Source organism: Ambystoma mexicanum, chromosome 1q (genome assembly GCF_040938575.1).
Source record: "Ambystoma mexicanum isolate Mex_15411 chromosome 1q, UKY_AmexF1_1, whole genome shotgun sequence".
In the NCBI taxonomy this organism is placed as follows: Eukaryota; Metazoa; Chordata; class Amphibia; order Caudata; family Ambystomatidae; genus Ambystoma; species Ambystoma mexicanum.
In genome coordinates, this window is record NC_090922.1 from 80982377 (window position 1) to 81009411 (window position 27035).

At 43.8% G+C, this 27035-nt stretch overlaps 1 protein-coding gene across 1 annotated transcript in view; it reads left to right on the forward strand.

Annotated features, from left to right (window-relative positions):
- VPS9D1 (VPS9 domain containing 1) overlaps nucleotides 1-27035 on the forward strand; it is a 1552154-nt gene that overhangs the window by 1225481 nt on the left and 299638 nt on the right. The window contains exon 12 of the mRNA XM_069635571.1: nucleotides 18520-18725. Within this exon, the coding sequence (XP_069491672.1) occupies nucleotides 18520-18725 (206 nt within the window). The remainder of the gene's footprint in view (nucleotides 1-18519; nucleotides 18726-27035) is intronic.

Here is a 27035-nt window from a genome sequence, read left to right on the forward strand (position 1 = left end):
ACCAACCGTCCAGATCTGGCATCATGCTTCTTGGACATAGACTACTGGATGACGACCAACCACCTCATCCTCAATCCTGGGAACACTGGAATCCGAGTCTGCGGGAATACATCGCTCCTCCCCCAATTTATTCTGTGGTCACATTCCCTAGGCCCCTCTCAGGCAACCTGCACCTCGGTGAAAAACCTCAAATGCACACTGGACACCGATTTATCCCTCTCGCAGCAAGTCAACTCAGTTTCCAGAACCTGTTTCTTTCACCTTCACATCATAAGGTGTATCTTCCCTTACCTCACCTATCCTCACTGTTTCTCTGCCATCATCTCCATCATCCTCTCACGCTTCCTTCTCTTGAAACTCTCCCCCACTCTACACTCTAGAACAGGCACACAGAAATGCTAACCCAAACACAACAATACTCCTATCTGCCAATACCCCATGGATGCCGGCAGCATTTGCAGCAGCACACCATGACAAACTCAACTCTTCCTTACCTGTCAGGTTTCCTTAATTACTGTCATCAGGTTTCCTTTAATTACTGTTAGGTTCCCTTTTAATTATTTGCCTTTATTTCTGTGTGGGTTTGGCCTTTCTATACAGATTCCTGGCTTCGGGCCACGGCAAGATGGAGTTTTACAATAGAAGCCTTGATTGGCTAGAGAGAACTGCAGGACAACAATGAACGTTCTAAACTGTCACTCTCTGCCTTTCATCGTCGTAACCCCAGCTGAGAGGACATGTCTGTAGCTGCTCCTGCTGAAGCCTTTGGCCTAGTGGATTTGAACTTTCAAATCCTGGCAGTCGAGCGGCTACTTATGCGGGGTTGTTCAGGAGAAGAATTCAGGTTCGCAGGAGAGTTTCTGGAAGTTCTTTTGGAGAAGAAAAAATTCTTAAGCTAAGTGACTTTATTTGGATATGAAAATCTTTGCTCAGATTCATTAGAAACTTTAGGAGATTGTAAATGAAAATTCAAAAGAAGAACTGATGTTTATAGTTCAACGTTTAATTTTTAAACGCGCGCGAGCAATGTTAGACTGTTACGTTTGATCGTAGCGCGAGTACGCGTGAGCGAGAAAAGACTGCTATGTGATTTCTAAAGCGCGTGTGTTCCAGCGCGAGTGTTCAAAGCGCGTGAATTCATTGCGCATGTACGCGTGCGCAAGAAAAGACTGCTATGTGATTTCTTTAGCGCGTGTGTTTCAGCACAAGTGTTAAGAGCGCGTGTGTTCATTGCGCGTGTAGTCATAGCGCTAGTACGCGTGCGCGAGAAAAGACCGCAACTTGATTTCTAAAGCGCGTGTGTTCTAGCACGAGTGTTCAAAGCGCGTGTGTTCCCTGCGCGTGTAGTCATAGCGCGTGGACGCGTGCGCGAGAAAAGACTTCTACGTGATTTCTATAGCGCGTGTGTTTATAGCGCGGCTGTTTAAAGCGCATGTACGCAAGAGTAAGAAAAGACTGCTACGTGACTTTTTTTTAGCGCGTGTTTTCTTAGCGCAAGGGTTCCTCAGTGCGTGTTTTTTCTCCGGCGCGTGTTTTCTTCAACGCGTGTTTATCGCGGGTAAATCGTTGCGCGTGTGCGCAAAAAGGTTTCAACGGACTTGGAAAAGTTTGCAAGTTCTTCAAGAGACTAAGAACTCTATTAATTAAGAAGAAAGAACAGGATTCATCTAAGTCTTCTTAACTGAAACATTTAACAGTTTATAAGGCAAGAGTCAAGGTTCTTAAGAGTTCACTAATCAAAGGAGTTGCTGTTATTTTCAAGACTTTCAAAGCCACAAGAAAGGTAGAAAGATTTTATCAGCTATTACTCCAATCTTCTTTAAGATCTTAAAAGAGAAGAACCAGGTTTCGCATCAGCTAGACAGAACGTCGCCAGCCTGGTGTTTCTTATGTTCTCCACTTCCCCCTTTCCCTTTGGGGTGTAGTTAACAGAGCCGAGAATTATCGGGTTCTGAGGATTACACTTCAGGGGGATTGTCGGGGGTTCAGCAGCTTCCGCGGTCACAGGATAACTCTCAGCCTGACATTACCGAACAAAACAACACTCCTACCCACCAATACACCACAGATGTTGGCAGCGTTTGCAGAGGCACACCGAAACAAACTATCGTCCTTCCTCCATCCCCCGCCCCGTCATTCCTCCAGGCCCTCTCGCTCTGCTTAGACTTTAGTTCCAGGGAGCCCACGAATAGCGAGACCAGCCAGTCGCACCAGACCAAGAAAAATAACACTGCAGTAAAACTCCAGCCAAGCCTACGGTACATATACCTTTCACCACGTCTGTGGACACAGGCCATAGGCATGGCCACCCATCCATGCACCGTAGAATGCAGCTATGGCTAGGCTATTCTGGTTTAGCGGCACACATGGCCGTCCACACTGGATCCCCTGACGTACCTCAACACCTCTGCTATTAGTATACAGACAAACAAATTTGGTTTAGCTGGGCACACATTGAATCTACAGCACTAGTACTCTATCCTAAACCACCAACCCACGTGCCTGACCTCTGGGCTGCTGACTGGAGCCTAGCCAGCCCACCTAAGTCCTAACCCAGCAAAAATGCACACAAGCATTTTTTATCTAAACTCTTAGAACCTTCTACACATGGACTGCGGTCACCAAGGGCATTCCAACCACAAAGCTCATTGAGGCCATGCAAATGGGAAAGGGCACTATATAAATGATGAATACAATACAATACAAAATCTGCAACATTGCACTCAATACTCCTACGTCCTGTCCCCTTTCCTCCAGACTGTATGGGTGTCCCTTGCTAGGGGCGGGAAACAGAACCTTTTGCACCAGAAAAGATGGTCTTTTCCTTTTGAAGTTAGATGCGCGCATGTGGGAGCATGCGCTCCCCTGACTCTGCCCACCGGGGCCACTCCCCAGTCCTATTTTCCTCTTCAGCGGCAGCAGACCGATTTCGATGTATGAGGTCCTTCAAACATGTAAAACGGGTGCTATTGTTGCTAAATGTCAAAGCAGCATTTCTACAGCCTTTAAATCTGGGTTTCATCCCTCTGCTGCATTTAAGGACTTCAATACAAGTCATTTGGCTAAAAGAAAATCTTCCATCTCCACTTCTTCAGGTGGATTTACCAAAACAAAAAATGTTTTGTTCTAGAACAAAACCAACAGTGTCCTCTTCCTGCAACCAGAATTCTGTCCCAAAGTTGGCTTCACTCTGAAGCGGGGGTCGGGCTCCTCCATGTGAAACCAGGGAGCATTTATCCCTGAAGGTTGGAAGACTTTTCTCCATTAACAGAGCCTGGTCGAGCATCACACAAAACCCTTTGGTGCTCACTATCATCAGAGAAAGTCGATCCCTGAACATCCCTTCTTCCCCTCATTATCTCAAGAGGCCTTCTCCAGAGCTTAAACCAGAGATTCAAAATCTTCTCTGTCTCAGTGATCATAGTGGTTGTTGCAGAGAACCAAAGGAGCCTAGGCTTCTGTTTTTGCTACTTCATTGTTGAAGAAAACGGGTGGCTCCAGGCCCATTGTAGAGCACTCAGAATTAAACGCGTACCAGCCTTTTTAAACCTACCACATAACAACTCTGGGTCAGATTGCAGAGAACCTTAAGGTAAGGGGCTGGTTACCATCAGTGGATCTTCATTATGCCAACTTTCATGTCCCGATTGTTATGCGCCGAAGTCAGGCACAATGAAAAGCTGTTCTGCTTGTGGTGCCCCTTCCTAGATGGCAGTGACTGTGATGACCTACCCAACATGGCAGATACGTCGGCATGCGTACTAACATCACTTCCTGTTTAGTGTTCCACACTGGTAAGAGAGTCATGGATCCTTTCTATAGTGTGCCACAATGCTCCGAATCTAGCAGTTCACTGGATCCTTTTTTGCCTGCTGTTTTCCTGTCCAGTGCTTCCTTCAGTTCTGCTGACTTCATTTCCTTTTTTTGTCCTATTCTGTTGTCTCTCGTCCATTGCCTCTCCATTTCCAGCTGCTCCTGTTTGTTTGGCTTTGGTTCTCACTCCAGCCTCTTGTTGCTGTTCACCTCTACACATTGCTGTATACCTGTGATGACCAAGCAGCTCTCAATAATCCAGAGTACTATGACACAGAAACGTCCAAAAAAGCCAGAAAGAAAAGCCTGAATGGGAGATTTGGCTGAATTTCGGCCGTTTGAAAATTACGAACAGCCGAAAAGTTCTACCGAATCCCCCATTTGGTGCTTAGGACTGCAGTGGTGTCCCCCGCACCCTTGTTCACTATATTGTGAGCGAGGGTTGCGGCGGTGTCCCCCGCAGCTGATCCTGAAAAGTAAACAAAAAAAAAGGAAAGGACCCTGCTGCGCCTCTTCCCGATCACGGAAGTGAAAGGAAACAGGCGTCGCAGGGACACAGCAAGTCGGCGGCACATAGTGAAGTGTGCCGCCCCAAGGTTAGTAGGGGGTTGGTAGAGGTGGAGGCTAAGTCGGAAATGTTCAGGGGAGAAAAGACTGAAGGTTATTTCGGAAAATAATCTTCGGTCTTTTCTCCCTCCAACATTTCTGTCATGGGATTCTAACCCCGATCCCTATGACACCGCCTCTGCAGTGTTTAGGGTTTTTGACTGTTGTCTGTATCAACCAGCTGCCAAGGTGGCTTCAGGGACAGAACCTCCATTACCTTCAGGATACTATCACAAGAACTGAGGTAAGATGCCAGAAAGGGGCCCGCCCTTAACAGACTGCAACGCCATCGTCATTAGGCCTTGTAAAACAGTATGGAACAAGTGCAGGAGTTAGTGATAGCACTTCAAGCCCTTACTGCCGAGGTCCAGAACCTGAACTTCAAAAATGCAGCCCTGAAGCAGAGCTTAGCTGCTTGACAAACACTGGTAGTAGAACCCACTACTGGCATGCTGCATTTTGATGGCATTGTGAAGTGTGATTCAATTCACTTTCCGGCTACAGCCTTATACGGCAAGTCATGCCAAGATTGGATGCATGGGGAATCACGTGGCAGGAATTGCACAGGCCTGGGCAATGCCTTATGTTACTGTAGAGGATCCATTCTTATATAATTATGATACCTTTGTACAGGCTTGAAAAGCATGTTTGATCAACCTGGATTGACATATACCACTTAGGATCTGTTTTTGGAGTTCCAACAAGGTTCCCAGGACCTGGGTAACCACATTAAAGCAATTAGCTCTGGAAATGGTTTGGCCGGTGAAAATCCAGTTTGCTTTTTTCAGATGTGTGTTATGGATAACCCCTCATCCAGTCACCTTACAAGCCCTGATCAAGCTGGTATTCTAGATAGATTTCCACCTGCGAGGATGCAAGGCGGAAAGAAGAAAGGAAAAACTAGCTACTTGCCGCTCCATCACACGGCCTCCTTCAACTAAGTGTGTGGAACCTCCGGTAACAAGCAATGAAGAAGCAAGTGGGCATGGCCAGAGGGGCCCTTATCTGAGAATGAAGACGCTGGAATAATGGACTTGTACTGGGGCAGAAAAGCCCATCTAGTCAATAATTGCCCTCTCTGACCTCAACATCTGTAGGAAAATTAGTAAAGAATATACTGAAGAAGAAAGCATACATGACAAAATATTTATGATTATAAGAGTATTGTGACACAAAGAAATCTGTGACGTAATAGAAGCAACAGCATTAGTGGATTCCTAGGCTTCGATTACAAATATTATGGACGCCTGATGGTCAGTGAACAATGTTAGCCTTCCCCATGCCAAAACCCAGTCATGAAGCTGTACAAACTGTGGACGGCGCTGTGATTTCCAATTGATCGGTCACCATCTAAACCATACTGCTTTGAATGTGCATAGCCCAGCATACTGAGACGCTAGTGTTTGACCTTATATCCACACCACATTTCCTGATTTAATTGGGAATGCCATGGTTACAGCGCCACAACCCCTAGATCAACTGGTCCACAGGATGCTTGCTTTTGACATCCAAATTCTGTTCAAGCACATGTCTAACCAGCACTGGGTACTGGAACTTGGTGGAAAGCTGCCCTACGAATGAGGAGGGTACCCAGTTGCACACCACTGCAGCACTAGCCCAGGTGCCAGTCGAATATCCTGCTTTCCTTGATATCTTTCAAGAGCCAAAGAACAAGATGCTCCCACCCCACACCCCTCATGGACTAAATGATTGCAGCATTGACCCCACATCCAGTGCATTGGTTCCATTCTGCCGAATCTAGTTAGTGGATAAAAAGTAAGAGGCCATGCTAAAGGACTATTTGTACAAACATCTACAGAATGGGTTAATTGTTCTTTCTAAACCGCCTGACAGAGTGCCTTTGTTATTTTAAACCAAAAAAAACACAAGATCTCTGACTATGGTTCGAATTTACTGTGCTAAATGCAATAACTGTGAAGAAACACTATCCTCTGCCATGTATTGACCTTAAGAGGAGTGTGTGTTTATAAAGTTAGACCTTCGAAGAATTTATCATCTCCTTGAATAAGAAGTGGAGATGAATGGAAGAGTGCCTTAGGGACACCAAATGGCTTGCTTGCAGAACAAGTATAATAAACGTTAAACAAGTAACAAATATAATCAAATCAATTTTTCCTAAAAATAAACAAGTCATATTTACAAGTAAGGGACAGACAACAGAAAACGGCAGAAAAGAGAGAAGAAGCGAACACAAAAGAGTAGAAAACAGAAGAAAAAAAAGAAAAGGAAAGAGAAAAAAAAGGGGGCGGGGGAAGGAATCCTTAAGTGTATAGCTCATTAAACACATTCCAAATTGCAGAGTATTTGTCAATTTTTTCAAATCTCTGATAAGTAACAAACTCCCTATTTGAAAGAGTAGAAAGGCCATGCAACCAGTCATAAACAGAAGGCTTAGTTCCATTTTTCCAACATGTTAATATTTGTTTCTTCGCCACCATCAATGCGCTATATGCCCAAAAGAGGGAGTCAACTGACAATTCAAGGTTAATAGGAAACATACCCAACACACAAAACAATGGAGTTCGCGGGAGCGGAAGATCCAACACAAGATCCATGCGCTGCAATATATCCTTCCAGAAATCACGAATTTTTTGAAAAAAACAAAACATATGTAAACCAGTACCAACATCCGGCTTACAATTCCAACATGTATCATCATCAAGGAGATCACAACGCTTCATCTTAGAGGAAGTCCAATAGATAAAATGTATAACTGGTTGCTGAACAAACCGTAGATCTAAATCTATTTTATATCTAGTTGGTCCTGCGCAAATTTGGTTCCATTCCCTGTCTGAAAGAATAAAGTTCAAATCTGAACACCATGTCTCTCTACCTTGTTTCAAAGCAGAAGTGATGTCAGCCGGCGCAAGAAATGTATATAAAGTAGAAGCCGAAAGAGGAGCACTTCTCGATGAATGTAATATATTGGGGACAGCATGCAAGGTTGCGTTCAGAGGAGCAAACAATAACACAAACACTTCACAAAGCTTACGGTAACTGCAGATTTCTGATGGGCGAAGCTTACACTTAAATCTAAGGAAATCAAAATTGCGTAGCGAAGTACCATCATAGATTTGTCCCACCTTCCAAATATCCATCGATTGCCAAGAAAGCTGAACTGGAGGCTTCAAGCCCTTTAAGATGAGGCAGCAATACTCCTGAGATGGATGGGGATGCCGAAGTTACTCAGACATCAATACTCCAACTGACTGTTTTAATATCAATTATCTAAAACAGGGAGTACAACGGACATCAAGGGACGTCTCAGCGTAAGATCGCTCAATGCATCTTTTTTAAAAAAAAGCATTATTGTATAGCAATAAATCGTCATAGGTGACGTCACCCTGCGTATGACTAACGTCATCCTACGTGGCAAACTACAAAAACCTAGTGAAGAATGTGATAGGGTCTAAGGGAACATCTAAGTATATGATCCATACTCTTCTAAAAGGGTGAAGAAATGTGATAGGTTTCTTAACATCAGGTGGGGCAACTAAGCCCTTCCCTTAAACAGGTCATGCGAACGTCATTAAATACACAACGTCTCACTGGCTATACAAACTATAGGACTCTTAATCATGCGCCCCCTACCATTGGTTTGCACTCTAACCTCTGTCAGTATTTTTCCACCTTCGTCTAGCAGCACAAAGACTGGGCTTCCAGCTGCTGGTGAGCTAGTCTTCAACCATAGCTTCCAACCAATTAGCATATTCATCTATCATCACCTCAGTGGTCTGCTGTCAATTAGGGCTTTGAACTTGTCCTTGGGAGTGTTCTTTGCTCTGGAGAATTCAGGGGAGTGAAGGCACGCTCTGCCCTCATGCATAGGTGTTACCATCATGTTCGTCCAACTTCATCCTTCCACATGACTGAAGACCACAAAATCGAGCTTCTGGTGCATTAAAATACTATTTTCTAGTAGACCTCTGAAGTCTTCCTTGTTTTTGTCCATGCCTCCTGAACAGGAGCTTCGTTCTTTCACATGATTTGTATCCAATGTCTGCTCACACCAGCCTGATACGGCCTTGGCTTCTTGGCTCATCCTGTCTCGCCTTTCTGAGATTCACTTTCTAATTCACTTGTTTTCTAACTGCGACACATTGGAAAAGAGGCCTTCCTTTTTTAGCCCACATCTGCTGTAACACGTAGTGGAAACATCCAGTCTTTACTCACTTATATATATATGTATATGTTGGCGCATGCCGCAATCTATTCACTACTTAGCTAGCCTCAAGAATACTTCATCTGCTTGCGTTTATTTGCATATATACACGTGTAAAATGACTCGATATCTTCGTTCTTTCTGTAGCATAAGTTTCTTCATCTTGATCCCAAACTGCCACTTATCTTCGATACTTTCTTGATGCCTTATAGAATCTCTGCATTCTCTAGTCTCTGCATCTCTTCTATGTGCGTCAGCTCAACTCTGTGTGACGTCACCATTCTTCTGTACCATTCATTGGTCCTGCTTCTTCTGGGATTTCATTCAAATGGCCATCATACTGTCTTCTATGCAGGTATGGTTTTCTCAATGGGAACCTTGCCTCCAGGATTCTCCTTGGTATCGGGATTTTCACTGGTACCGCATATGTCTCACACTCTGGTTCCCAGCATATAGGCAATATGGGCGAGGTGGTTTAGGTGGGGGTACTCGGCTCCTTCTCTACAGAGCCATGACAGGGTTTGATTATTACATCAAAATGCTGGGTTTTTCCAAATTGAGAACTCTGGGCTCAGAAGATATTTGACTCCAGAGCTTTCACAGCATTTTTTCCAATCTTTCAAAACATATCTCACAAATTTGGGGGGTTTGCCGACAACCAACTTTTTCTCCATACTAAGACGACAGTCCAAAGGAGTTGGATGTACAGAGGCCCTCTCTATATTAACCCAGTTTTGGCAACTAGCATCATCATCCTGTAACCAAAAGTGTCAGGTGCGCAAAGTAAAGGCCCTATGGTACAAGGCAATATTTGGAAAATGAAAACCTCCCGATCGCACCGGCTTCATAAGTACGTCTCTAGGAATCTTAGATTTCCCCCTTCTCTCCACTGAAAGTTCTGAAAGACTTTATTTATATTACGCAATAAAATACCCGTCAGTGGAAGAGGGAGCATACTGAAGACATAAAGCAATTTAGGAAGTGAAGTAATCTTAATTGCATTGATCTTTGCACACAACGTCAGGTTCAGCCTTCCCCACTTCAAGCATAATGCCGTTATTTCTATAAGCTTAATTTGGATATTATGAGCTAAAAGGCTATTTACATTCCTGGAAACCTGAATACGCAGATATTTAAATCCTTTCTCTGCCCAAACATGCTGATCAACTCCAAGAAGACCTCTATGACATGTTGGTGAGATTGGAAAGATCAATGATTTTGAAACATTAACTTTATAATTTGACACTCGACCGAATGCCTGTAAAGTCGAGAGCAGTTCCCAAAACGAATGTTCCGGATCTGAGAGACTAAAATGTAATGTAATCTGCATATAGCAGGACCTTGGAGATACAGCATTAATCTGGATGCCCTTAATTTCAGCATTTTCCCTAATAATGTTTGCCATGGGTTCAATAAAGAGGTCATAAAAGAGCAGGGGGGGCAACCCTGTCGTGTACCCCAGTGGATAGAGAAATTCTCCAATAGACAGCCATTTACTAATACTTTTGCTTCTGCGTCTCTATAAAGTGCATTGAAGAGCTTCAGAATTTGCGATCCACAACCCACTTTCATCAATACTTGTCGGGGGAATGTCCAACTGACTGTCAAATGCCTTCTCAGCGTCAATACTGATTGCGGCGTATGGGTCAAGCGACGTACTCCTGAGGTGTATAACATCCAGTAATTCCCTTAGATTATCAAAATTATTTCTACCATACACGAAACCGGTTTGATTTTGGTGAATTAGTTTCGGCAGTATTCGATTAAATCGCATTACGTAAATCTTCGCTAGAAATTTGACATCTGCGTTCAGTAAGGATATCGGTTTATAATTGTCACAGACTGAATGGCCCTTCGCAGGTTTAGGTATCACATATATCACTGCACTTCTCATTGAGTCGGCCACTTGCTCGGCATTGATAATCCCAATGAAAAGCGCTACCAAAACTGGAGTAAGAGATGAACTAAAAGCGGTATAGAATTCGATTGGGAAACCAACTGGCCCCGTACATTTACCAGGTGACATTAACCGCATACAGTCAGTGACTGCCTAAAATGAAATTTCACCATCTAAACAAAGTTTGTCATTGGCACTTAATTTCCGGATATCAATAAGCTCAGCCCTACATATAAGGTGTGTATTAGCCACTTTTACTCACCAAAAATTGGCAAATACTCCCCAAACATACAAATAGGGAGTAAAAATACTCGCAACAAAGAATAGGAAAAAGACATGTAGAATTGCGCACTCCTGCTTTCACCCTCCAACTCCATGGATTTGTTTGCACCAGTAGTGCACATAGTCCCACAGGAAGAAACTTCTTTTTTAACATCCTAATTGGAAGAAGTAAACATGTTTCTTTTAATGTGTATGAATAACAAAGGCAAAGAAATACATATTACAAAAAATATTCAGTTTTTCAGTTTAAACATATTTGTACTCGCTTATGAAATACTCTCATTGGAAATTGGACTTACATTGTTCCTCCCTAAAAAAAATCTTTTTACTCCCAACTTTAAAAAATAGGCAGTAAAATACTCCCACTTCCAAATCTTATCTGGAGCACTGAATATACTCAAGAAACTTGGTTATCTCGTTATCAGCCACTGCTTCATCTTCGCAATATAGTTACGCATAAAATGTTCTAAATGCGCCACTAATATCCTTATTCTTCCTCAACAGTTGCCCGTCACTTTCTGAAACAAAAAACACTCGCCTTCCCTTATTGCTACCTTTGTCTATTGGCTAACAAAGCCCCTGCACTATTCCCACACTCCCAGAATGTATGTCTTGTGTAAATCAAATCTTTTTCAGCCTTAGCATGTATCATTTTATAAAGGGCCTGTTTCCTATTCAGTATATCAGAAAGGTTAGTCGTTGAAGGGCAGGACGTATGAACAATCGCTGACTGCTTGTAAATAGTTTCCAAGCACACAGGTTCTGCCTCATTCTTCTTTTTTTGTATGAGGCATAACTAATTATCCTACCTCGCAAGAAGACCTTCAACGCATCCCAAATTGTGGACAATCTATCAACTGTTCTGGCATTTTTATCTTTCTCCATTAGCATTCTAGTGTTGAATGTCATTGCCTATTATGCTTTCTACCTTCTGAAGAGCAATCCGAGATTATAATATAGCCCATATCAGATGCAGTCACATCACCAAATAAATCTCTGCTTACCAGGGAGAGATTGATTCAAGAGGAAGTACCATGTGGAGATGAATAGAAGCTATATTGATTTTTATCGGGGGTTAAATTTTTGCCAAATATCATGCAAGTCCCAAGTTTGTATGAATTGCATGAGACCTTTTATAGCCCTCTCTTCCAGATGAGAATGCGACATTTCGGATTTATCCAAGATTTTATCTATGATGGTGTTAAAGTCACCTCCGAAGCATAGGCCCATTTCCCAAATCCTTGAGCACATCATCCAGTTTTCCAAACAACTCAGTTTGGGCTACATTGGGTGCATATGCACTTAATATGATTAAGCATCTATTTTCAACTAACAGTTTAAATGCCACCATTCTTCCGTCTGAATCAATGCTGACCCTTTTCACTAAAACATGTATATTTTTCTTAGATAAGATAGTCACTTCCCTAGAATTGCTAGCAAAAGCACTTGAGTATTTTTTCACATACATACTTTTACAAAATATAATCAACTTTATCATGAAGCAGATGGGTCTCCTATAGTAAAACAATGACAGGTTTTTCTTATTTAAGAAGTTTAGTACTTCCTTTCTCTTAATTGGACTATTTACTCCTGTTACATTCCAACTTAAGATAAGTAATACGTTTGCTATATGAACACAAACAAACCATGTTCTATAACTAATCGATGTTGGCAGGTGCAGAAATATCTCCAGAGGTGTGCAGGACCACCGGTGTGGGTCTGTTTCACTCAAACTGCACCATTACCACACTGAAGATATGAAGACAGAAAGATAAATTCCCAACAAAAAAGAGTATTAAGGATCAGATAATTAGCATCACTAGATGTGAGACAGGAGATAACTGATAAAAGGTAAACAAGATATAAATCGAGGAATAAAACAGCAACAAAAAAGCAAAATAAATAAAAGAAACAAAATGAAACCAGAACATGATAAGAGTATAGCTAAGAGAGAAGCATCAGCTGCCCAATGTCAAATTTAAACCAAACATCAATCCAATTTGTGTTTGGCCGCAGTACAGTCATTAATCATGTATTTCCTGATAAAGAAATAATCTAGTCTAGTTTGGACAGCTTGTGGAGCAGCAAAATGTGAGTTGTGCCTGGTGTCCTGGTGGAGCGACCTCCAAATATCTAACAGATCGAACAAATCTTGGAGTACTTCTAGAGCCCTAGCAGGGGGTGCCGGCCTCATGAGCTTGTTATCCGACCTGTCTAGTAGCGGGTTTAGTGTGCAGTTGAAATCGGCTCCCCATATCAGGGTGCCATTTCTGAAAGGGCTGAGTCTGGGGTAGAGTGCCTGAAAGAATGATGCTGTGTTATGGTTGGGAGCATATGTATTGACCACACAAAGTTCTACATTTTCTAAAAACCCATATATGGGTGCCATGCTGCCTTCGTCATCCTTTTTGGTTTGGGCTACTCTGAAAGGCACTGAGGGTGCTATCCAAGTCAAGACCCCTCCGGCATAGGCCAAGTATGTGGGGCTTACTATTTGTCTGGCCCATTTTTTGGTAATCATATTATTATTATTTGTATTCATTTGTTACACACCCAGACCCTGGGGTATCCTGCTTAGCTGCCGTGAGTAGTGTTTCCTGCAGTAAAGCTATATCTATTTTTTGTCTGTGCAAATATGTGTACACTCTATTCCTCTTAACATAACTGTTAAGACCCGGACATTACATTTGAGTTTGTCTGCCATGAGTTATGGTACAGTACAATAGGGTGGGGTTTATGGCGCCCCATACTGGTGACTCAGACAGTCTTTAGTAGTGACTGCCTGTTTAAAGTATGCTCGCTTCTGTTGTCTCCTTCTCGAGGAGCCTTGTCCTCACGTGTACAGTCACACTCACATATAGAGTTTGACATAGGCAAACATTGATCCCTTAACACCCTCCAAACTTCCCCCAACTTAAAACAATCGCCCAGCCAAAAAGTACCTGCTCAGGCTTGTCTGCCTCTCACTTCCGCTCTCAGTCACAGGACAGCCCTCCACTGGATACTGTGGTTTGGTACGTGGATTCGGTCCTGCCACAAGGGAGTTAGGAAGTATTTTCAAGAAGGTAACCAGTCAAATAGGAGGTGAACTTGCTCATGAGTACTTTACGGACCTCTGCAGATTTATGAGAGCCACTTCAGCTTTGTCCATATGCCGCTCGGTTTTGTAACCATGCTATTTGCTGTTCTATCGTTTCCATGTTAGTGGAATTGTCTGTGTGTTCAATCCGTGGCGGGGTCCCACTCCTTCTGTGTCCATCCATGTATGCGCTTCTTCAGAGCAAACTGGGCTCTGCGTCCCTGCACCTGTATGGTATAGTCCGGATAAATTGCTAGACACGCCGATGCTTTTTGTAGTGTACCACCTGTCCTCGAGAAGGACAAGATTTTCTCTCTATCTTTGTATCTTTGTAAATTTGTATTTTCGCAATTATGATCTTCGCTAGGCTCCTGGGAGTGGTTTTCTGGTCAGGGCTCTGTGTGCTTTCTCTACTGTGAAGCCTTGAGTAAGGTTGCCTGGTCCTATTTCCTGTAAAACATGTTTTCCACATATGATGTGGGGTCTGCTCCTCCTTCTCCTTTCAGTAGGGCCAGGATTCTTATGTTGTTTCTGCGGGATCGCCCTTTCGCCTCTTCCGCTCTATTTTCCAGTATGCTGACCTTCTGCTGTAATGTATGGACGTCTGAGTGTGTATCCCAGATCTCTGTGTTCTTACTGAGCTGCTTTTCAATGTTCGTGGTTCTGATGTCCTGGCGCAGGAGGCCAACGTCTACCATGACGGCATCTATTTTGGACTCCAGAGAAGATTTTAGTCCTGTTATGGCCAAAAGGATTTGACTCTTTTCTCCCACAGTACTTCTATCCGTATCTTGCATCAGTGTGTCTTTGTTTTCTGTGGGCGCTTGTGTTCAATTCCTGGTGTAATTGTCCATAGTTGTCTGGTTGCCCTTCATTTTAGCTGGCTTGGAAGGCATCCGGAATATGGAGAAAACAGGCTCCCAGCTTAGAATACTATAGCTCTCAGGCCAGGATGTGTGATGCTCTCTGTGTGCAGTACAGTCCTTGGCCCACGCCCAAGGTCTTGGTTTCTCCTCTAATGATGGTGTGAATTAACCCTCTGTTTCCTGTGCCGTGGGTTAATGTGTGGCGTTACTCCTACGCTGTATCAATGTTTCCCAATGCTCGCGCCGCCTGCAACCCTTGAGAACAGCTAGCAACTAGGTCCGTTATAGAAGCAGGTGGCCAGCGGTCCGATGTGGGTGCACTGTTAGCTGGAGGGTTCAGCTGGCGCGCAGTTATTGGCAGTGGTCTGCACACAGAGGTGGGCTCAGTGAGCCTGTCCCTCGTACAGTGTAGGCTGGTCTACACAGGCCGGGATCTGTGTTACACTCTGCACGTGGGCTCGCAGGATCTGGCGCTTATGGCAGTTTGTTCCTGTCTGTGCTAGTGGGCTCTTCCCTGTAGTCCCGAGAGCGCTCCGATTTAGTGTGCAGGGACTGGGAAGGGTGACCTCCCTGGATCTATGTCTGGGCACTGGTTGGAATGCTTGAGTGCCTCCGCCTCGAGGGAGAGGAAGGTCGCAGGTCTCTGCGCCCTCACCTCGTATTCGTCTTGGTGCCTTCTTTCCTCCAGTGAGTAACTATCTTCCCTTTTCTAATAACTCGAATCCGGGTCCCTGCAGACTCACAGCGGGGAAATCCAGCTGGCGTTGGCGATCTCCCGACTCTTTGCAGTGCGGATTTATGTCGATTGGTATCGCATCGATTCCTTGAGAGCCATCTTGTTTCCACTCTGGTCTGAGATTTCAGCTGTTTCGCTCCTTGAAACTGTGAGAGCTTGGAGTTTTGCAGTCCGCAGGGGCTACCAGTTTGGTTTTTGGGCTTTTATTTAGCCGTGCCATCGTTCTGGGCTGTCAGCATGAGCTTTTTAAGGGCTTCTGGAGCGGATCGATTACGGATCAGGCAGGGGCTGCTAGGGATGCCGTCCTACTGCATGGTCGCTAGCCACGCCCTCTCACACACATTCTTTTCTCAAGAAAACAACCACCTCCTCAAGGGAACATTGCATTATCTTTACAACAATCTTGAATATGAATGAACCATGACATGCCAAGCAGTTCACCTATTGCAAAATTGTGATTGCAACCTCCAGGGCGGTCCTCACTCCATTGCTGACTTTGAAGCACTACATGGTATACAATGCATATACATACATGTTCAGGATCATTGTAAATTCCTTCCAGCCTGTATGGCAATATGCTAAATGGTTCTGCCCACCACCCCTGGAGCACAACCATCCTTATCCATGCCTCTGCACAGAAAGAACATCTGTTCACAAGTGTACACTAGCGTAAGATATAAAACACTGATGCTACTCCTTTACAATTAATTTACATGGTATGTAACATCAACAAGGTGTGGCTCGGCAGCCAGTAAGGCCCTAAAGGGGTTTGTGTTTTGGTCGACCCCCAATTGGTGGAATTTTCTTTCCTCTAATATTTTTTGCCACCAAAAAAGGAAACATTTGTTAGTGGTTGGGGGTGTAGAGGGGGCCAGAGTCTCCCTCTCCATTATATAGTGTTCTATGGAAAAACAAATAGGTAAAATAATTTGAAGAAAAAAAAGTGACCAGTTAAAATTAGATCAAAACACATAGACCCGCCTAAAGAAAAGGGCTCTAAAAAAAAATAAACTGCTAAACATTGGTTTTCTGGCTTTTAACCATGCAATGCCTATGGTGTGTCTTGATTGTTTAATGATTGCTGTAGTAACTTTTGTCCAGTATAGTCTGTGTACTATACAGCAATTCAAAAGTGTTTTCAACTAACATTTGCATTTTTTTTATTGTAACATTGTTAGTAAAAAGTCAGCATCAGTTATGCTGTTGAACAATATATGTGTTTGTACAGAAATAACCACGTTTTTGTACAGAAATGACCCACATTGTTATAAGGAAATAGCCAATGTGTTTTGCAAGTGGGCGCTCTTTCAAGGATGCGTATTTGGTGCAGTGCAAAATAGTAAGTCATGTGTCCTTTTTATCTGATGCAAGGGGACAGTTGTCACATTTTGTACATCCATAGCCTCCTGGGGTAATCAGATCTAGAGTTAGTGAATGCAAATTCCTATCACAGTTTGAGTATTTTCCTTATGGGGTTTTGAGCTGGCTTAATCATAGTATGTTGTATAGAAATTAGGTCCTGGGTTTAATATCCTTCTATAAGAATTGTTTCTTTTGATTAGGCTTAATAACCAGATAAAGCAGTGAGTAGCTTCTGCTGGGGTTCATGATCGGTGTCTCTGTAAAATGTGTAGCGAAAGCCACTGTGGGAATTAGGAGCCATGTTTCAGTGGTTATACAACACTTTGAGCTTTAGTAGATGTGGGGAAGGCGTGGTGTCACAAGTATCAACACTGACACAATGGATACAATTTATAAAACCTTTATTGAAAATGTTGTGGTTGGAGTAACTCCTACCCTATAACTTAGATGGAAGTAGTCTCGACTATCATACAATGAACACAACTGTCCTAGTGGAGTCTGTCAAATCAAAAAGACCTATGCTAACAAAAGCCTAATGCCTGCCATAGCTCTTGTACAAAAAGTGTAAAAAAAGAGAAAATGGATGCAAGAGGAAAAGTCAGTGTTCAAATGATAATGTGGCTGATCCAGCTCTTCTCCCCACGTTAGGCCTCATGGGCTAAGGCGATCCTTGTAGGCAGGATAAAACACTCTGGCTCAGCGTCCAGCACAGTTCAAAACCGTGGATCGAAGCCCACCTTGCCTTTCACGTTTAAAGTTCCTTTCTCTGACTTTCAAAATAATGTTTCAACCAAAATGTTCACAAAGGTCCCCCTCAGCCGGGCTCAGACCTTGCACCACACAATTCTCAAAGGTCCCCCTTTGCTGGGCTCAGACCTCACACAATACAGTTTACACAAAGTTGCAAGGGGGCTCTATTCCCCAAACTTAATATACTTTGGGTCTCCCTCAATCGGGCTCGAACCCCTTTCGGATGTCGAAGTCTTTCGAATGTGTTGAATGTGTATGGTTTTTTTTTACAGACCACCACAGGACCACTCAGCGTTCACTATTTACTTTCACTCTTTCTGTTTGTTCCCCGTTTAGCTTCAAACAATGCACCTTTCACAGAGACTTTCGAATGGGCTACTTCCTTTCACCGGACCACTCAGTTACTTAGTATTGCCATTTTGCAGTTGTATTTTACTTTACAGTTCATTCACGGTCTGCCTTTCTTCGCATCTCATCCACACGCGTGCAGCCATCACTTGTGATATGATGTTGCTACTTCATTCAATTTAACACACACAGGTCTCCCCCACCATTATATGGTGTTCTATGGTAAAACAAATTGGTAAAATAATTTGAAGAAAAAAAAAGTGACCAGTTAAAATGATCTCACCCCCACTCGCCGAAGACCCCTCACCCAGGTGATCCTCCCGCACTGGTCCACCCCCAGGATCCAAAAGCGATGGCCGTGTCATGGCCACCCGGATGACAAGTCCCAGAGGACTAGTGGGTGAGATACCCTTTGGTTTCTTACATAGAGCACATATAAAAAAACACCCATAGAAGTAATTCCTGTCACTCAGCTCAGTGGAGAGCACACGCCCCGCTTACCCACTTGTAGTTTTTGCATCTGATGTTATGCTGGGGTGATAGTCTGTTATTTCTGTTTGTAACTAAAACACATTCTTCCATTCACTCTTGTTCTAGGATTGTTTACAAACTCAGAGAGGGAGCCCTTCTCAAGAGCATGGAGCTCTACCAGAATGCCCACCCTTCTTCGTTTGGCGTGGCTCCAAAACTTTTCCCGGAGGATTTGCTGCTGCTACCTAACTCCTACCCATACCAAGCTGCTGCAGAGGAGCTTCAGATCCTCACAACAGAAAACCTTCCCCAGAAGAAGTTGGAGATAATTGGTAAGCCTACTTTCACAACTTGCTTTTCAAACACATGAAGATCTGTTCCCAAAGAATACAATAGGATGACTAAGGGCAGTCACAGAATAATAAATGTATTCCATGGGTTTAGTTGACTAACAAAAGACAAGGGTGTTCATTCAATGTCTAGTTTGTGCAGATAACACCACATGACAGTATGTTTGAAATTAGCCAGAAGGAACTAATGTCCTTGATAATTTATGATGTTTGTAAACGGTAGAAGAAAAATGTTATAAATAATTTACCCTGACATAATTTATTTATTCGTCTTGCCTTGCTGCCAAGACAGTGTTAACGATACTTTAAATAAAACAATGTTTCACCAATTTCTTTAACAGCAAACAGGATTTATTTTCAAAACTTAGTTAACTGTGCTAAGCTTAGTTCTTGCATTTCTTTTCTTACATTCTGGCCTCTTGAGATTCTGAACTTGCTGTGGTATCCATAACTCCAAAACAAGATAAACCTGACACATCGTCTGAAGGCGCCTTTGTGAGTCTTCCAACAGCTCCATTGAACCTTTTATTCCTTAATTTCCTTAACTTTCTCCCCATCGCTGATTCTATTTCATTTCTTAAAGAAGAAGTGAAGAAAAACACTACATCATATCTACCTTTTGATTCTGACACTTAAGAGTTGGTTTCTCGCCCCATTTGCTTTTGTGTAACTACTGTGCTTTTGTTTTAGAAATACTTTTTCAGAGAGTTAAATTTTTGTTGATGCATTGCAATCGCAAAAGTGTTTAAGGAGAGTAAAATATATATGTACTGTCAGTAAACCAAGCAAGATCAACATCAGACAGGCTTAAATATCAGTGGGAAGAATATGGTTTATTCAGTAAATATAACTTCAATCAAGTTAGTTGCACACTTCATAACCCTTTTCCCAAATAAAGGAACCTTTCCTCAGTCCCTAACTCTAGGGTTCAAACATGGGCTTTGTATCCAGGTCGGGTGCAAACACGATGCTAAAAAGTTCTGGATGGACTCTTCCTGAGTAATAATTCTCTTGGCTTTGCTACTTCCTTCACTTTTGCATCACCACACTTTCATCCTTCCTAATCCAGACTGAGTCAAAGTAAAGAAAAAATAGAACTCCACAATGGGACTATCTCCTAAATGGGATTCAAGATTATAGGAAACAAGCTCTATGGTGTCAACACAATCCCTAGATATAATAATGTCTCTGGGTTGTCTTGTAGTTCTCAATCCATAGGTCAGTCCCCTGATGTATATCTTTCAGTGTTCAGCCATACAGTATTGGAGGCTTTTTTTTTAGCTCTTCCATCTGTAGACTGTGGTCCTCTGAATTTCATCATCGACGGCTGGAGAGTCGGGCCTACTTTTGCTAGCCTGCTTAAGCTTCCAAAGCTAGCGCTGTACTTAGACGGTAGATGACCGTCCGTCAGGCACGTCTAATCTGGTTTACTGAAGTAAACCCTCAATTAGAGGGTCTCCTCAAAAGAGGGCGACCTTACGTAGGAAGTACCACCTTATCTGTGTCAATGAAACAGACAAGGCAGTTATTCAAATAAAAGAGCAATACCGCCAGGTATACGCCAGGCTGTGGGATTGAAGATAGAAAAGATTAGCATGTGTTCTTTGGAAGAGATTATCCCACATAAAATACTAAGAAAACTAACCTGTGAGGTCCTGGCCAGAGCTCGGAATGAATTGCGGAAGGGCATCTGGTGGGATATGCGGTGTAGCCCTGGGAAACAATGGACAATGAAATGTGCAGAACTGATGATTCTAAACCTTAGTGTAGGATGGTAGTAGGAGGAAGCCTTAGCCAGAGTTCTTCAGTAAGAGGACTTATAGCGCAGAAAGGAAGGACGGCGCTAGAAGCTAGCTGAAGGATATTAGTGTGTGTTAGTATGGGCCTGACTCCCTGGACAAAATGAGGACACACCTACGACTACTGCAATATAAGGTTTGCAGAAACTGCAAAGCGTCCATGGAAGTCCAATGCAAAACTTAACCCAGTCAAACTAAACTATAAACATCCACGGCTTATTAAATCCATGCTGAATAATGAGCAAACGAAGAAGGCAGCAATATCAGAGAAGGGCAATCCAACATCAATCCATGGAACAAAAGCAGAGGTCGACAACAGGCAATCAGGGGATTCCAAAGACATCCGTAAACGAGGAGCAGGATTCAGAGAATTTGCAGAAACAGGCAAAACATGGTACTGTACTTATCAGATCTGGAAAGCATTGTTGGGGACAAGAGCCAAGGGTCGAAGACTGAGAAAAACTTGATACAGGTTTGCAAGAGTACCGCGGGCATACTAACTTCAATTAGAAGCACCGGCATTCAAGGGTTTTCTCCATTTAAACTCCCACGGCGATACGTGATGACGTACCGCTGTGTGTCAGGTTACCCTGACAACAGAGACGCTTCCGACTCGGACGGAATCGGAGAATACGTTTCTGGTGTTGATGTAGCCGCCATGGCAACCGCCAGGAATGCGAGTGAGGCCAGAGAACACTACGGCCTTTGCGTAGTAGACAATGATTATCCCGAAGTGTGACAGCTAGGGCTGAATTGCACCAGGAAGTAGTGCAACTAAGCATCATAACCGGCTGCATCGAAGGGGGTTGGCAGTTTGTATGCAGTAGAGTGACAGGCCCAAAAACTAACACCTGTATGCTGGCCATCTTCATATTTCTGAAGCTAGTTTTAGGCTCCTGACTATAAAGCCCAGCAGCCTGCTCTCGTCTACCTCTTTGACAAGTCACAAGGTCTCTTTCCCAACAGGTTCTCTTGTACACCTCCTGTCCTTTCTTCTTCACTGTTTCCCTTCTTTGCCTCTCACTGTGCCGCCTTGCCAAGGGGTTCATACCTCCACCCTTCCTTAACTATGTCCTTCCTGGCTTTCCTGCCGTTCCTTCTGTGGCGTGTGTGAGAACACCATAATAAATGAAAATGAACTGGGAAAGGAAAAAAGGTAAATAAAGTACCTTTCACAGATCAACAACAGAATTTCAAATGCAGGCATGCAGGGCGGGGGACGTGGCAGTGTGGTAAACACTGTAGTTCAATCGGTTAGAAAAGGGGTCACTGTACAAACAGGTTTTTTTACGTGTTGCAGAGCAATTTCAAGAGAGTCACAGCGCAACACTAACTACAAAACAAATCACTACTTTCAAGAAGGGCACCAAGCCAATTTAGATGGGGTGTGCAAAAATCGGGATGGCTGGCATAGTAAGATGAACATTATAGTTGGGGAAAAGTATCCATGCTGAGAAACGTCATATTCCCATGGGCGAAGTATGCCATTAGCACATGTCGAACGAAGGCAGAAATACACTTATTTGCAATGTACCGCATTGTCTGCATTCACGGACCAAATAGAAAATGACGCTGCCACATCGGTGGCTGCATAATGCGATAGAAACGTATGCAAGAGATCGGAAACAAACGCATGAGCTGGGCAAGTGCCTCCTTCATCGCAAACAGCACTGAAACTCGTGTAACATGCTGTGCAATTTTCCCTGCACAATGAACAACAACTATATCAGCATGATTGCGTGTCACCAAAGTGTCACACAGAGAAACCAAAATCAGGCACTTCATAGTAGCTACTCCATAGCACTACACATGCACATGATAGATTGCAAAATAAGTAGCCACTGCACAGTGTTTTCCATTCACTTTCAGTAAATGTATGTCGGAATCACCTAAAACCTGCACGCTGTGCCTCGTGAAACACACAGCCATAACCACACCCTCTGCATTTCTGCCGACAAATACACAGTGTAGCAAAGTCTGTCCGTACACACTACACCCACAAACTTTATTGCCCAATCCGTAGTCTCTGCAGGCCCATTTCTATAGCCGTCATCTGCAAAAGATGTAACATGTGCCACCCTGCAACTATCGTGAGATTCGCAAACTTTTTGTGCTGGGCGCATGCAGGAGTGGGGGTATAACTTTCAACCAAGGGAGCGGACGTCATTAGTTGGGTGGCTCTTAAAAGAATCTTAGTTTTTTTTTTTTTTAGGTTTTTTTAAAGGTGTTTCCCTAGAAATACTTTTTTGTGGTTTTCATACGTAAATGTGTGTTTTCAACGTCAGCTCACATTCTTACAATAGGATCTTCAGTGCAGTGTGTAGATTGTGAAACAACATTTCATTGCCACTGTGCGACAAAGACATGCCATTTGCCTTGAGAAGGTGTATGTAACGTGAACCAATGTTCTCATTCTCACAGGAGAACATCCCAGCAGCACTCAAGAAGTCACACATGCTTTTGTTGATGAGACCCCTTCTGACCTCTGGCTGGCGACAGGAATCATTGGAATACTTCCACACTATTCTCAGGGGAATACATGAGAAAAGCACTTTGGCAGTAGGAAATATGTGCTGCGCTGCTTTCATCATAATCTTCAGTTGACGGAACACACGGGAGCAAAGCATTTAACACATAAAGAAGGCTCCAAAGTGCACAATCACAACATGTACAGTTGCCGAAGAGGCCACGCGTCGACATTCCATAAGCAGTCCTCCAAAACAGCATGCTTCGACACTACACCACAAAGCTTCCACTCCCTCCAAACAGAAATTGCCAGATAAGTCTTCTTGGAGGGCATACACGCACAGATCTTCCACAAAGCCATCACCCACGACGCAAACTGTGTGTCTTGCCATGTTTGCCAGCCGCAGTACACAAAGTAATGGAAAAAGTGAATGCTGCCCTTTTCTGTGATGCACACCCAGAGCACCTGATTGGCCAAAGGCCATAGTGCCATTCCCATTGACCACCAGGGTGAGAAGCGCAAAATGTGCCACATGCCTTTCCCCAATGACCGCAAGGGCCCCACCCGGTGAAGCAGGAGCACTCCTTCCTATTGGTGCTCTTTCCTGTGACGTACATCCTGAGCACCTGATTGGCCAAAGGCCATAGTCCCATTTCCATTGGCCGGCATGCTGAGAAGCGCAGAATGTGGCACGTGCCTTTCTCCAAGTACCGCAAGGGCTGTGCCCCAGTAAATCAGGAGGAGTCCTTCTTCCTATTGGCACGCTTTCCTGTGACACACACCCTGAGCACCACCTGATAGGACAAACACTACAGTCCCATTTCCATAGGCCAGCATGGTGAGAAGCGCCGAACGTGGCATGTGTGGGTCCCCAAGTACGTTGAGGGTCGGGCCTGAGTGAAGCAGGAGTCCCTCTTCCTATTGCTGCACACACTAAGCATCTGATTGGACAGTCCCCACCATTCCATTTTCGTGGCCCCCACCCGCAAAATCCCCGGATGTGGCTTTCGTGCTGAGTGCGGCCGTCGGGGAATAACTTGCAACCAGGCCAGGGGGAGTTTTTGGTAAGGGGCGACTCTTAAAAGAGCCTGTTTTTTTTTTCTTGTTTAGATGCTTCTACAGAAACACCTTTTTTCGGTTTTTATTAGCTTTTGTGTTTTCTTGTGCTCACATTAGTACAGTAAACTCTTCACCGCATCCTGTAGACGAGCACACTAAACTGCAATGCCAATAGGTGACAACAAAATGCAATTTTCTTGGAAAAACTCTGCATTTCCACAACTAATGAGGTCATTGTTGCAGAAGAACATTCCACGAGTGGACAAAAAAAGTATACGTGCTTCTGTTGATGAGACACCTTCCTGCATCTGGCTCGGAACAACATCCATGAGCAGTGGGCCATACTCTTCGTGGTATTATGGATGAGAAAAGCACCTTGGGGGTGGGGAAAAACTTCCTCACGACATACAGCAATCCCCTCAGTCTACGGAACAAATCTAAGCAAGCCAGGTGACCCATATGCATGCCGCCGTAATGGATGACGATAACATCTACTACTGGAAAAGTGGCGAGATCTTTGCAAAGTGCATGCATATCGGCGAAATTGCACTCATACACAGTGTTCCACAATGCGTCCATTCCTTCCAAACCAAAATTGCAGTCAAAGTGTCTTTGCAGGGCATAGTTTGTGCAGATCTATGACAAAGGGATCACCTACAGTCAACACAATGTGTTTCGCCATGTTAGCCACCCTCAGTACGCAGAGTATAATGTATAATGTCCCCTTCCTGTTAACCACAACCACACTACCTGATTGGCTAATCCCCACACTGCCATGGCAATTGGGCAAGGTGGTGTAAAGGGCAGATTTTGGCACGTGCACCTCCCAAAGTAGCCCTGTAAAGCTGGAGCAGTCCTTTTTCCCTTTGCACTATCTTCTCTGCAGCTCTACTTCATTGGGTTACGCGTAAATAGGTAAACGCGCATCCACCAATCGCATCGAAGCAGCCATCATCCAACACTGTCACTCCTGTACAACATTTGAAATTTGCCGTTACACATTTACAGTACAAATGTCGTGCTATTCCAAAGCACGTCCACTACAAGTTCAATGAAAGTATGCATGATTTCTCCATCCGCATACATCCACATAGCTGCCCAGGATGTGGCACGTGTAATCCTGAAAGTACTGTGTTAACCACTACCTTTTCGTGACAGTGAGGGGGTTGGGGGTAAACAATATCAAACTGGGTAGGGGATTCCGTCTTCCATCATAGATGTATAAAGTTTTATTATAATTTTTTTTTAATGTGCGTGCAAGCAACTCTTTGGGGATTTTCTGTTTATATGCGTTTCCGTTTGTCTCGCCTCACATTTTTACCACATTCTGGTCAATGCTTCTTGCACAGTGTAAAAGAAAACGGCACTGCCAATGACGCTCAAATAAATGCCATTTCTACGGAACCACTGCATATTTTGCGACCTCGTGATCTCATAGTGGGTGGAGAACATGCCAGCAGTCTGCATAAACTCACGCATAATTCTGTTTATAGCACACCTTCTGAACTCTGGCTGGGGACAAATTACACCGTCATGGACCCATACTCCACTTGGTGTTATGCATGAGAAAACGACCTTGGCAGTAAGATAAATACGCATCACTGCGGTCAGCAACCTCTTCAGGTGATGGATTAATCGTCCACACGACATGTAACCCAAATGTAGACTTCCATAGTGCACCACGACAAAGTCAACGTTCGCAACAGACGCCACATCTCTGCAAAGGCGAACCATCCCGCCGAAACTGCAGTCACCCTGACAGGCCCAGAAAGCGTCCTCTCCTTCCAACTCCAAATAACCAGCAACGCCTCTTTACACACAACCCCTGTGCAGATGGTGCACAAAGGTATCACCGACGATAAGCACTGTGCATCTCTCCATCTCGACCACCCTCACGACATTTGGGACGAAATGGTACCACCCCTTCCTGTGAACCACGCCCTAAATTCCTAATTGCCTATTTCCCACAATTCCATTTCCCTTTCCACCCTGCTCATAATGACAGGATGTGCATGTGCACTTTCCCATCTACAGTGAGGGCCACGGCCCAGTAAAGCTCAGACAATACTTATTCCCGTTCACGGTCACTTTTTGCAGCACTCCCCCATTGGGTGCTGTCAAATTTTCAAACATGCATGCAGTAATCACATACAAAACCTCTGCATTGCACACTGTCATTTCTATACACCACTCCATATTTACTGTTAAACACTCTCAGGGCCCGATTCTCATGTAGGTGTTCAGTACCGAAAAGGATTTTAAAAGGCTTAACAACCTTTTCGGTACTTAAGACCTATTCTGAAGGTGCCGCATTCTTCCAAAGTCGGAAGGAATGCGCCATTTTCGGAATACATGTGGCAGTTGCTAGGATGGGTTGGAAACCACCCTAGCAATCGCCACATTCGTAAACTAGCTTTTTGGAAGCCTATTCTTATGGCACTCCTTCAGTTTAATATGTGCGCTAAACTAGCACCCATTTACGGTACCCTTTTGGTGCCGTTAAACTGGAGGAGTGCTACAAGAAGCCTTGTTTGGTGTAAATGGAAGTGTCCATACACCCGTGTTGTATATGGACACTTTCATGTACACCAAAGCAAACAGCTTCAACGTTGCTGCAACGTTGAAGCTGCTTGCTTTGGTGTACATGAAAGTGTCCATATACAACACACAGGTGTATATGAACACTTTCATTTACACAAGTGTATATGAACACTTTCATTTACACCAAAGCGAGCAGCTTCAACGTTGCAGGATGCAACGTTGATGCTGCTCGCTTTAAATGAAAGTGTTCATATACACCACACGGGTGAATATGAACACTTTCCTATACACCACAGTAAGCAGCTTCAACATCCTGCAATGTTGAAGCTGCTCACTTTGGTGTATAGGAACTGTGTTCTCAGCAGCATTTTCGTTAAATAACCATTCCCTCGTTATTTAACGAAAATGCTGCCGAGATTCTGCAAT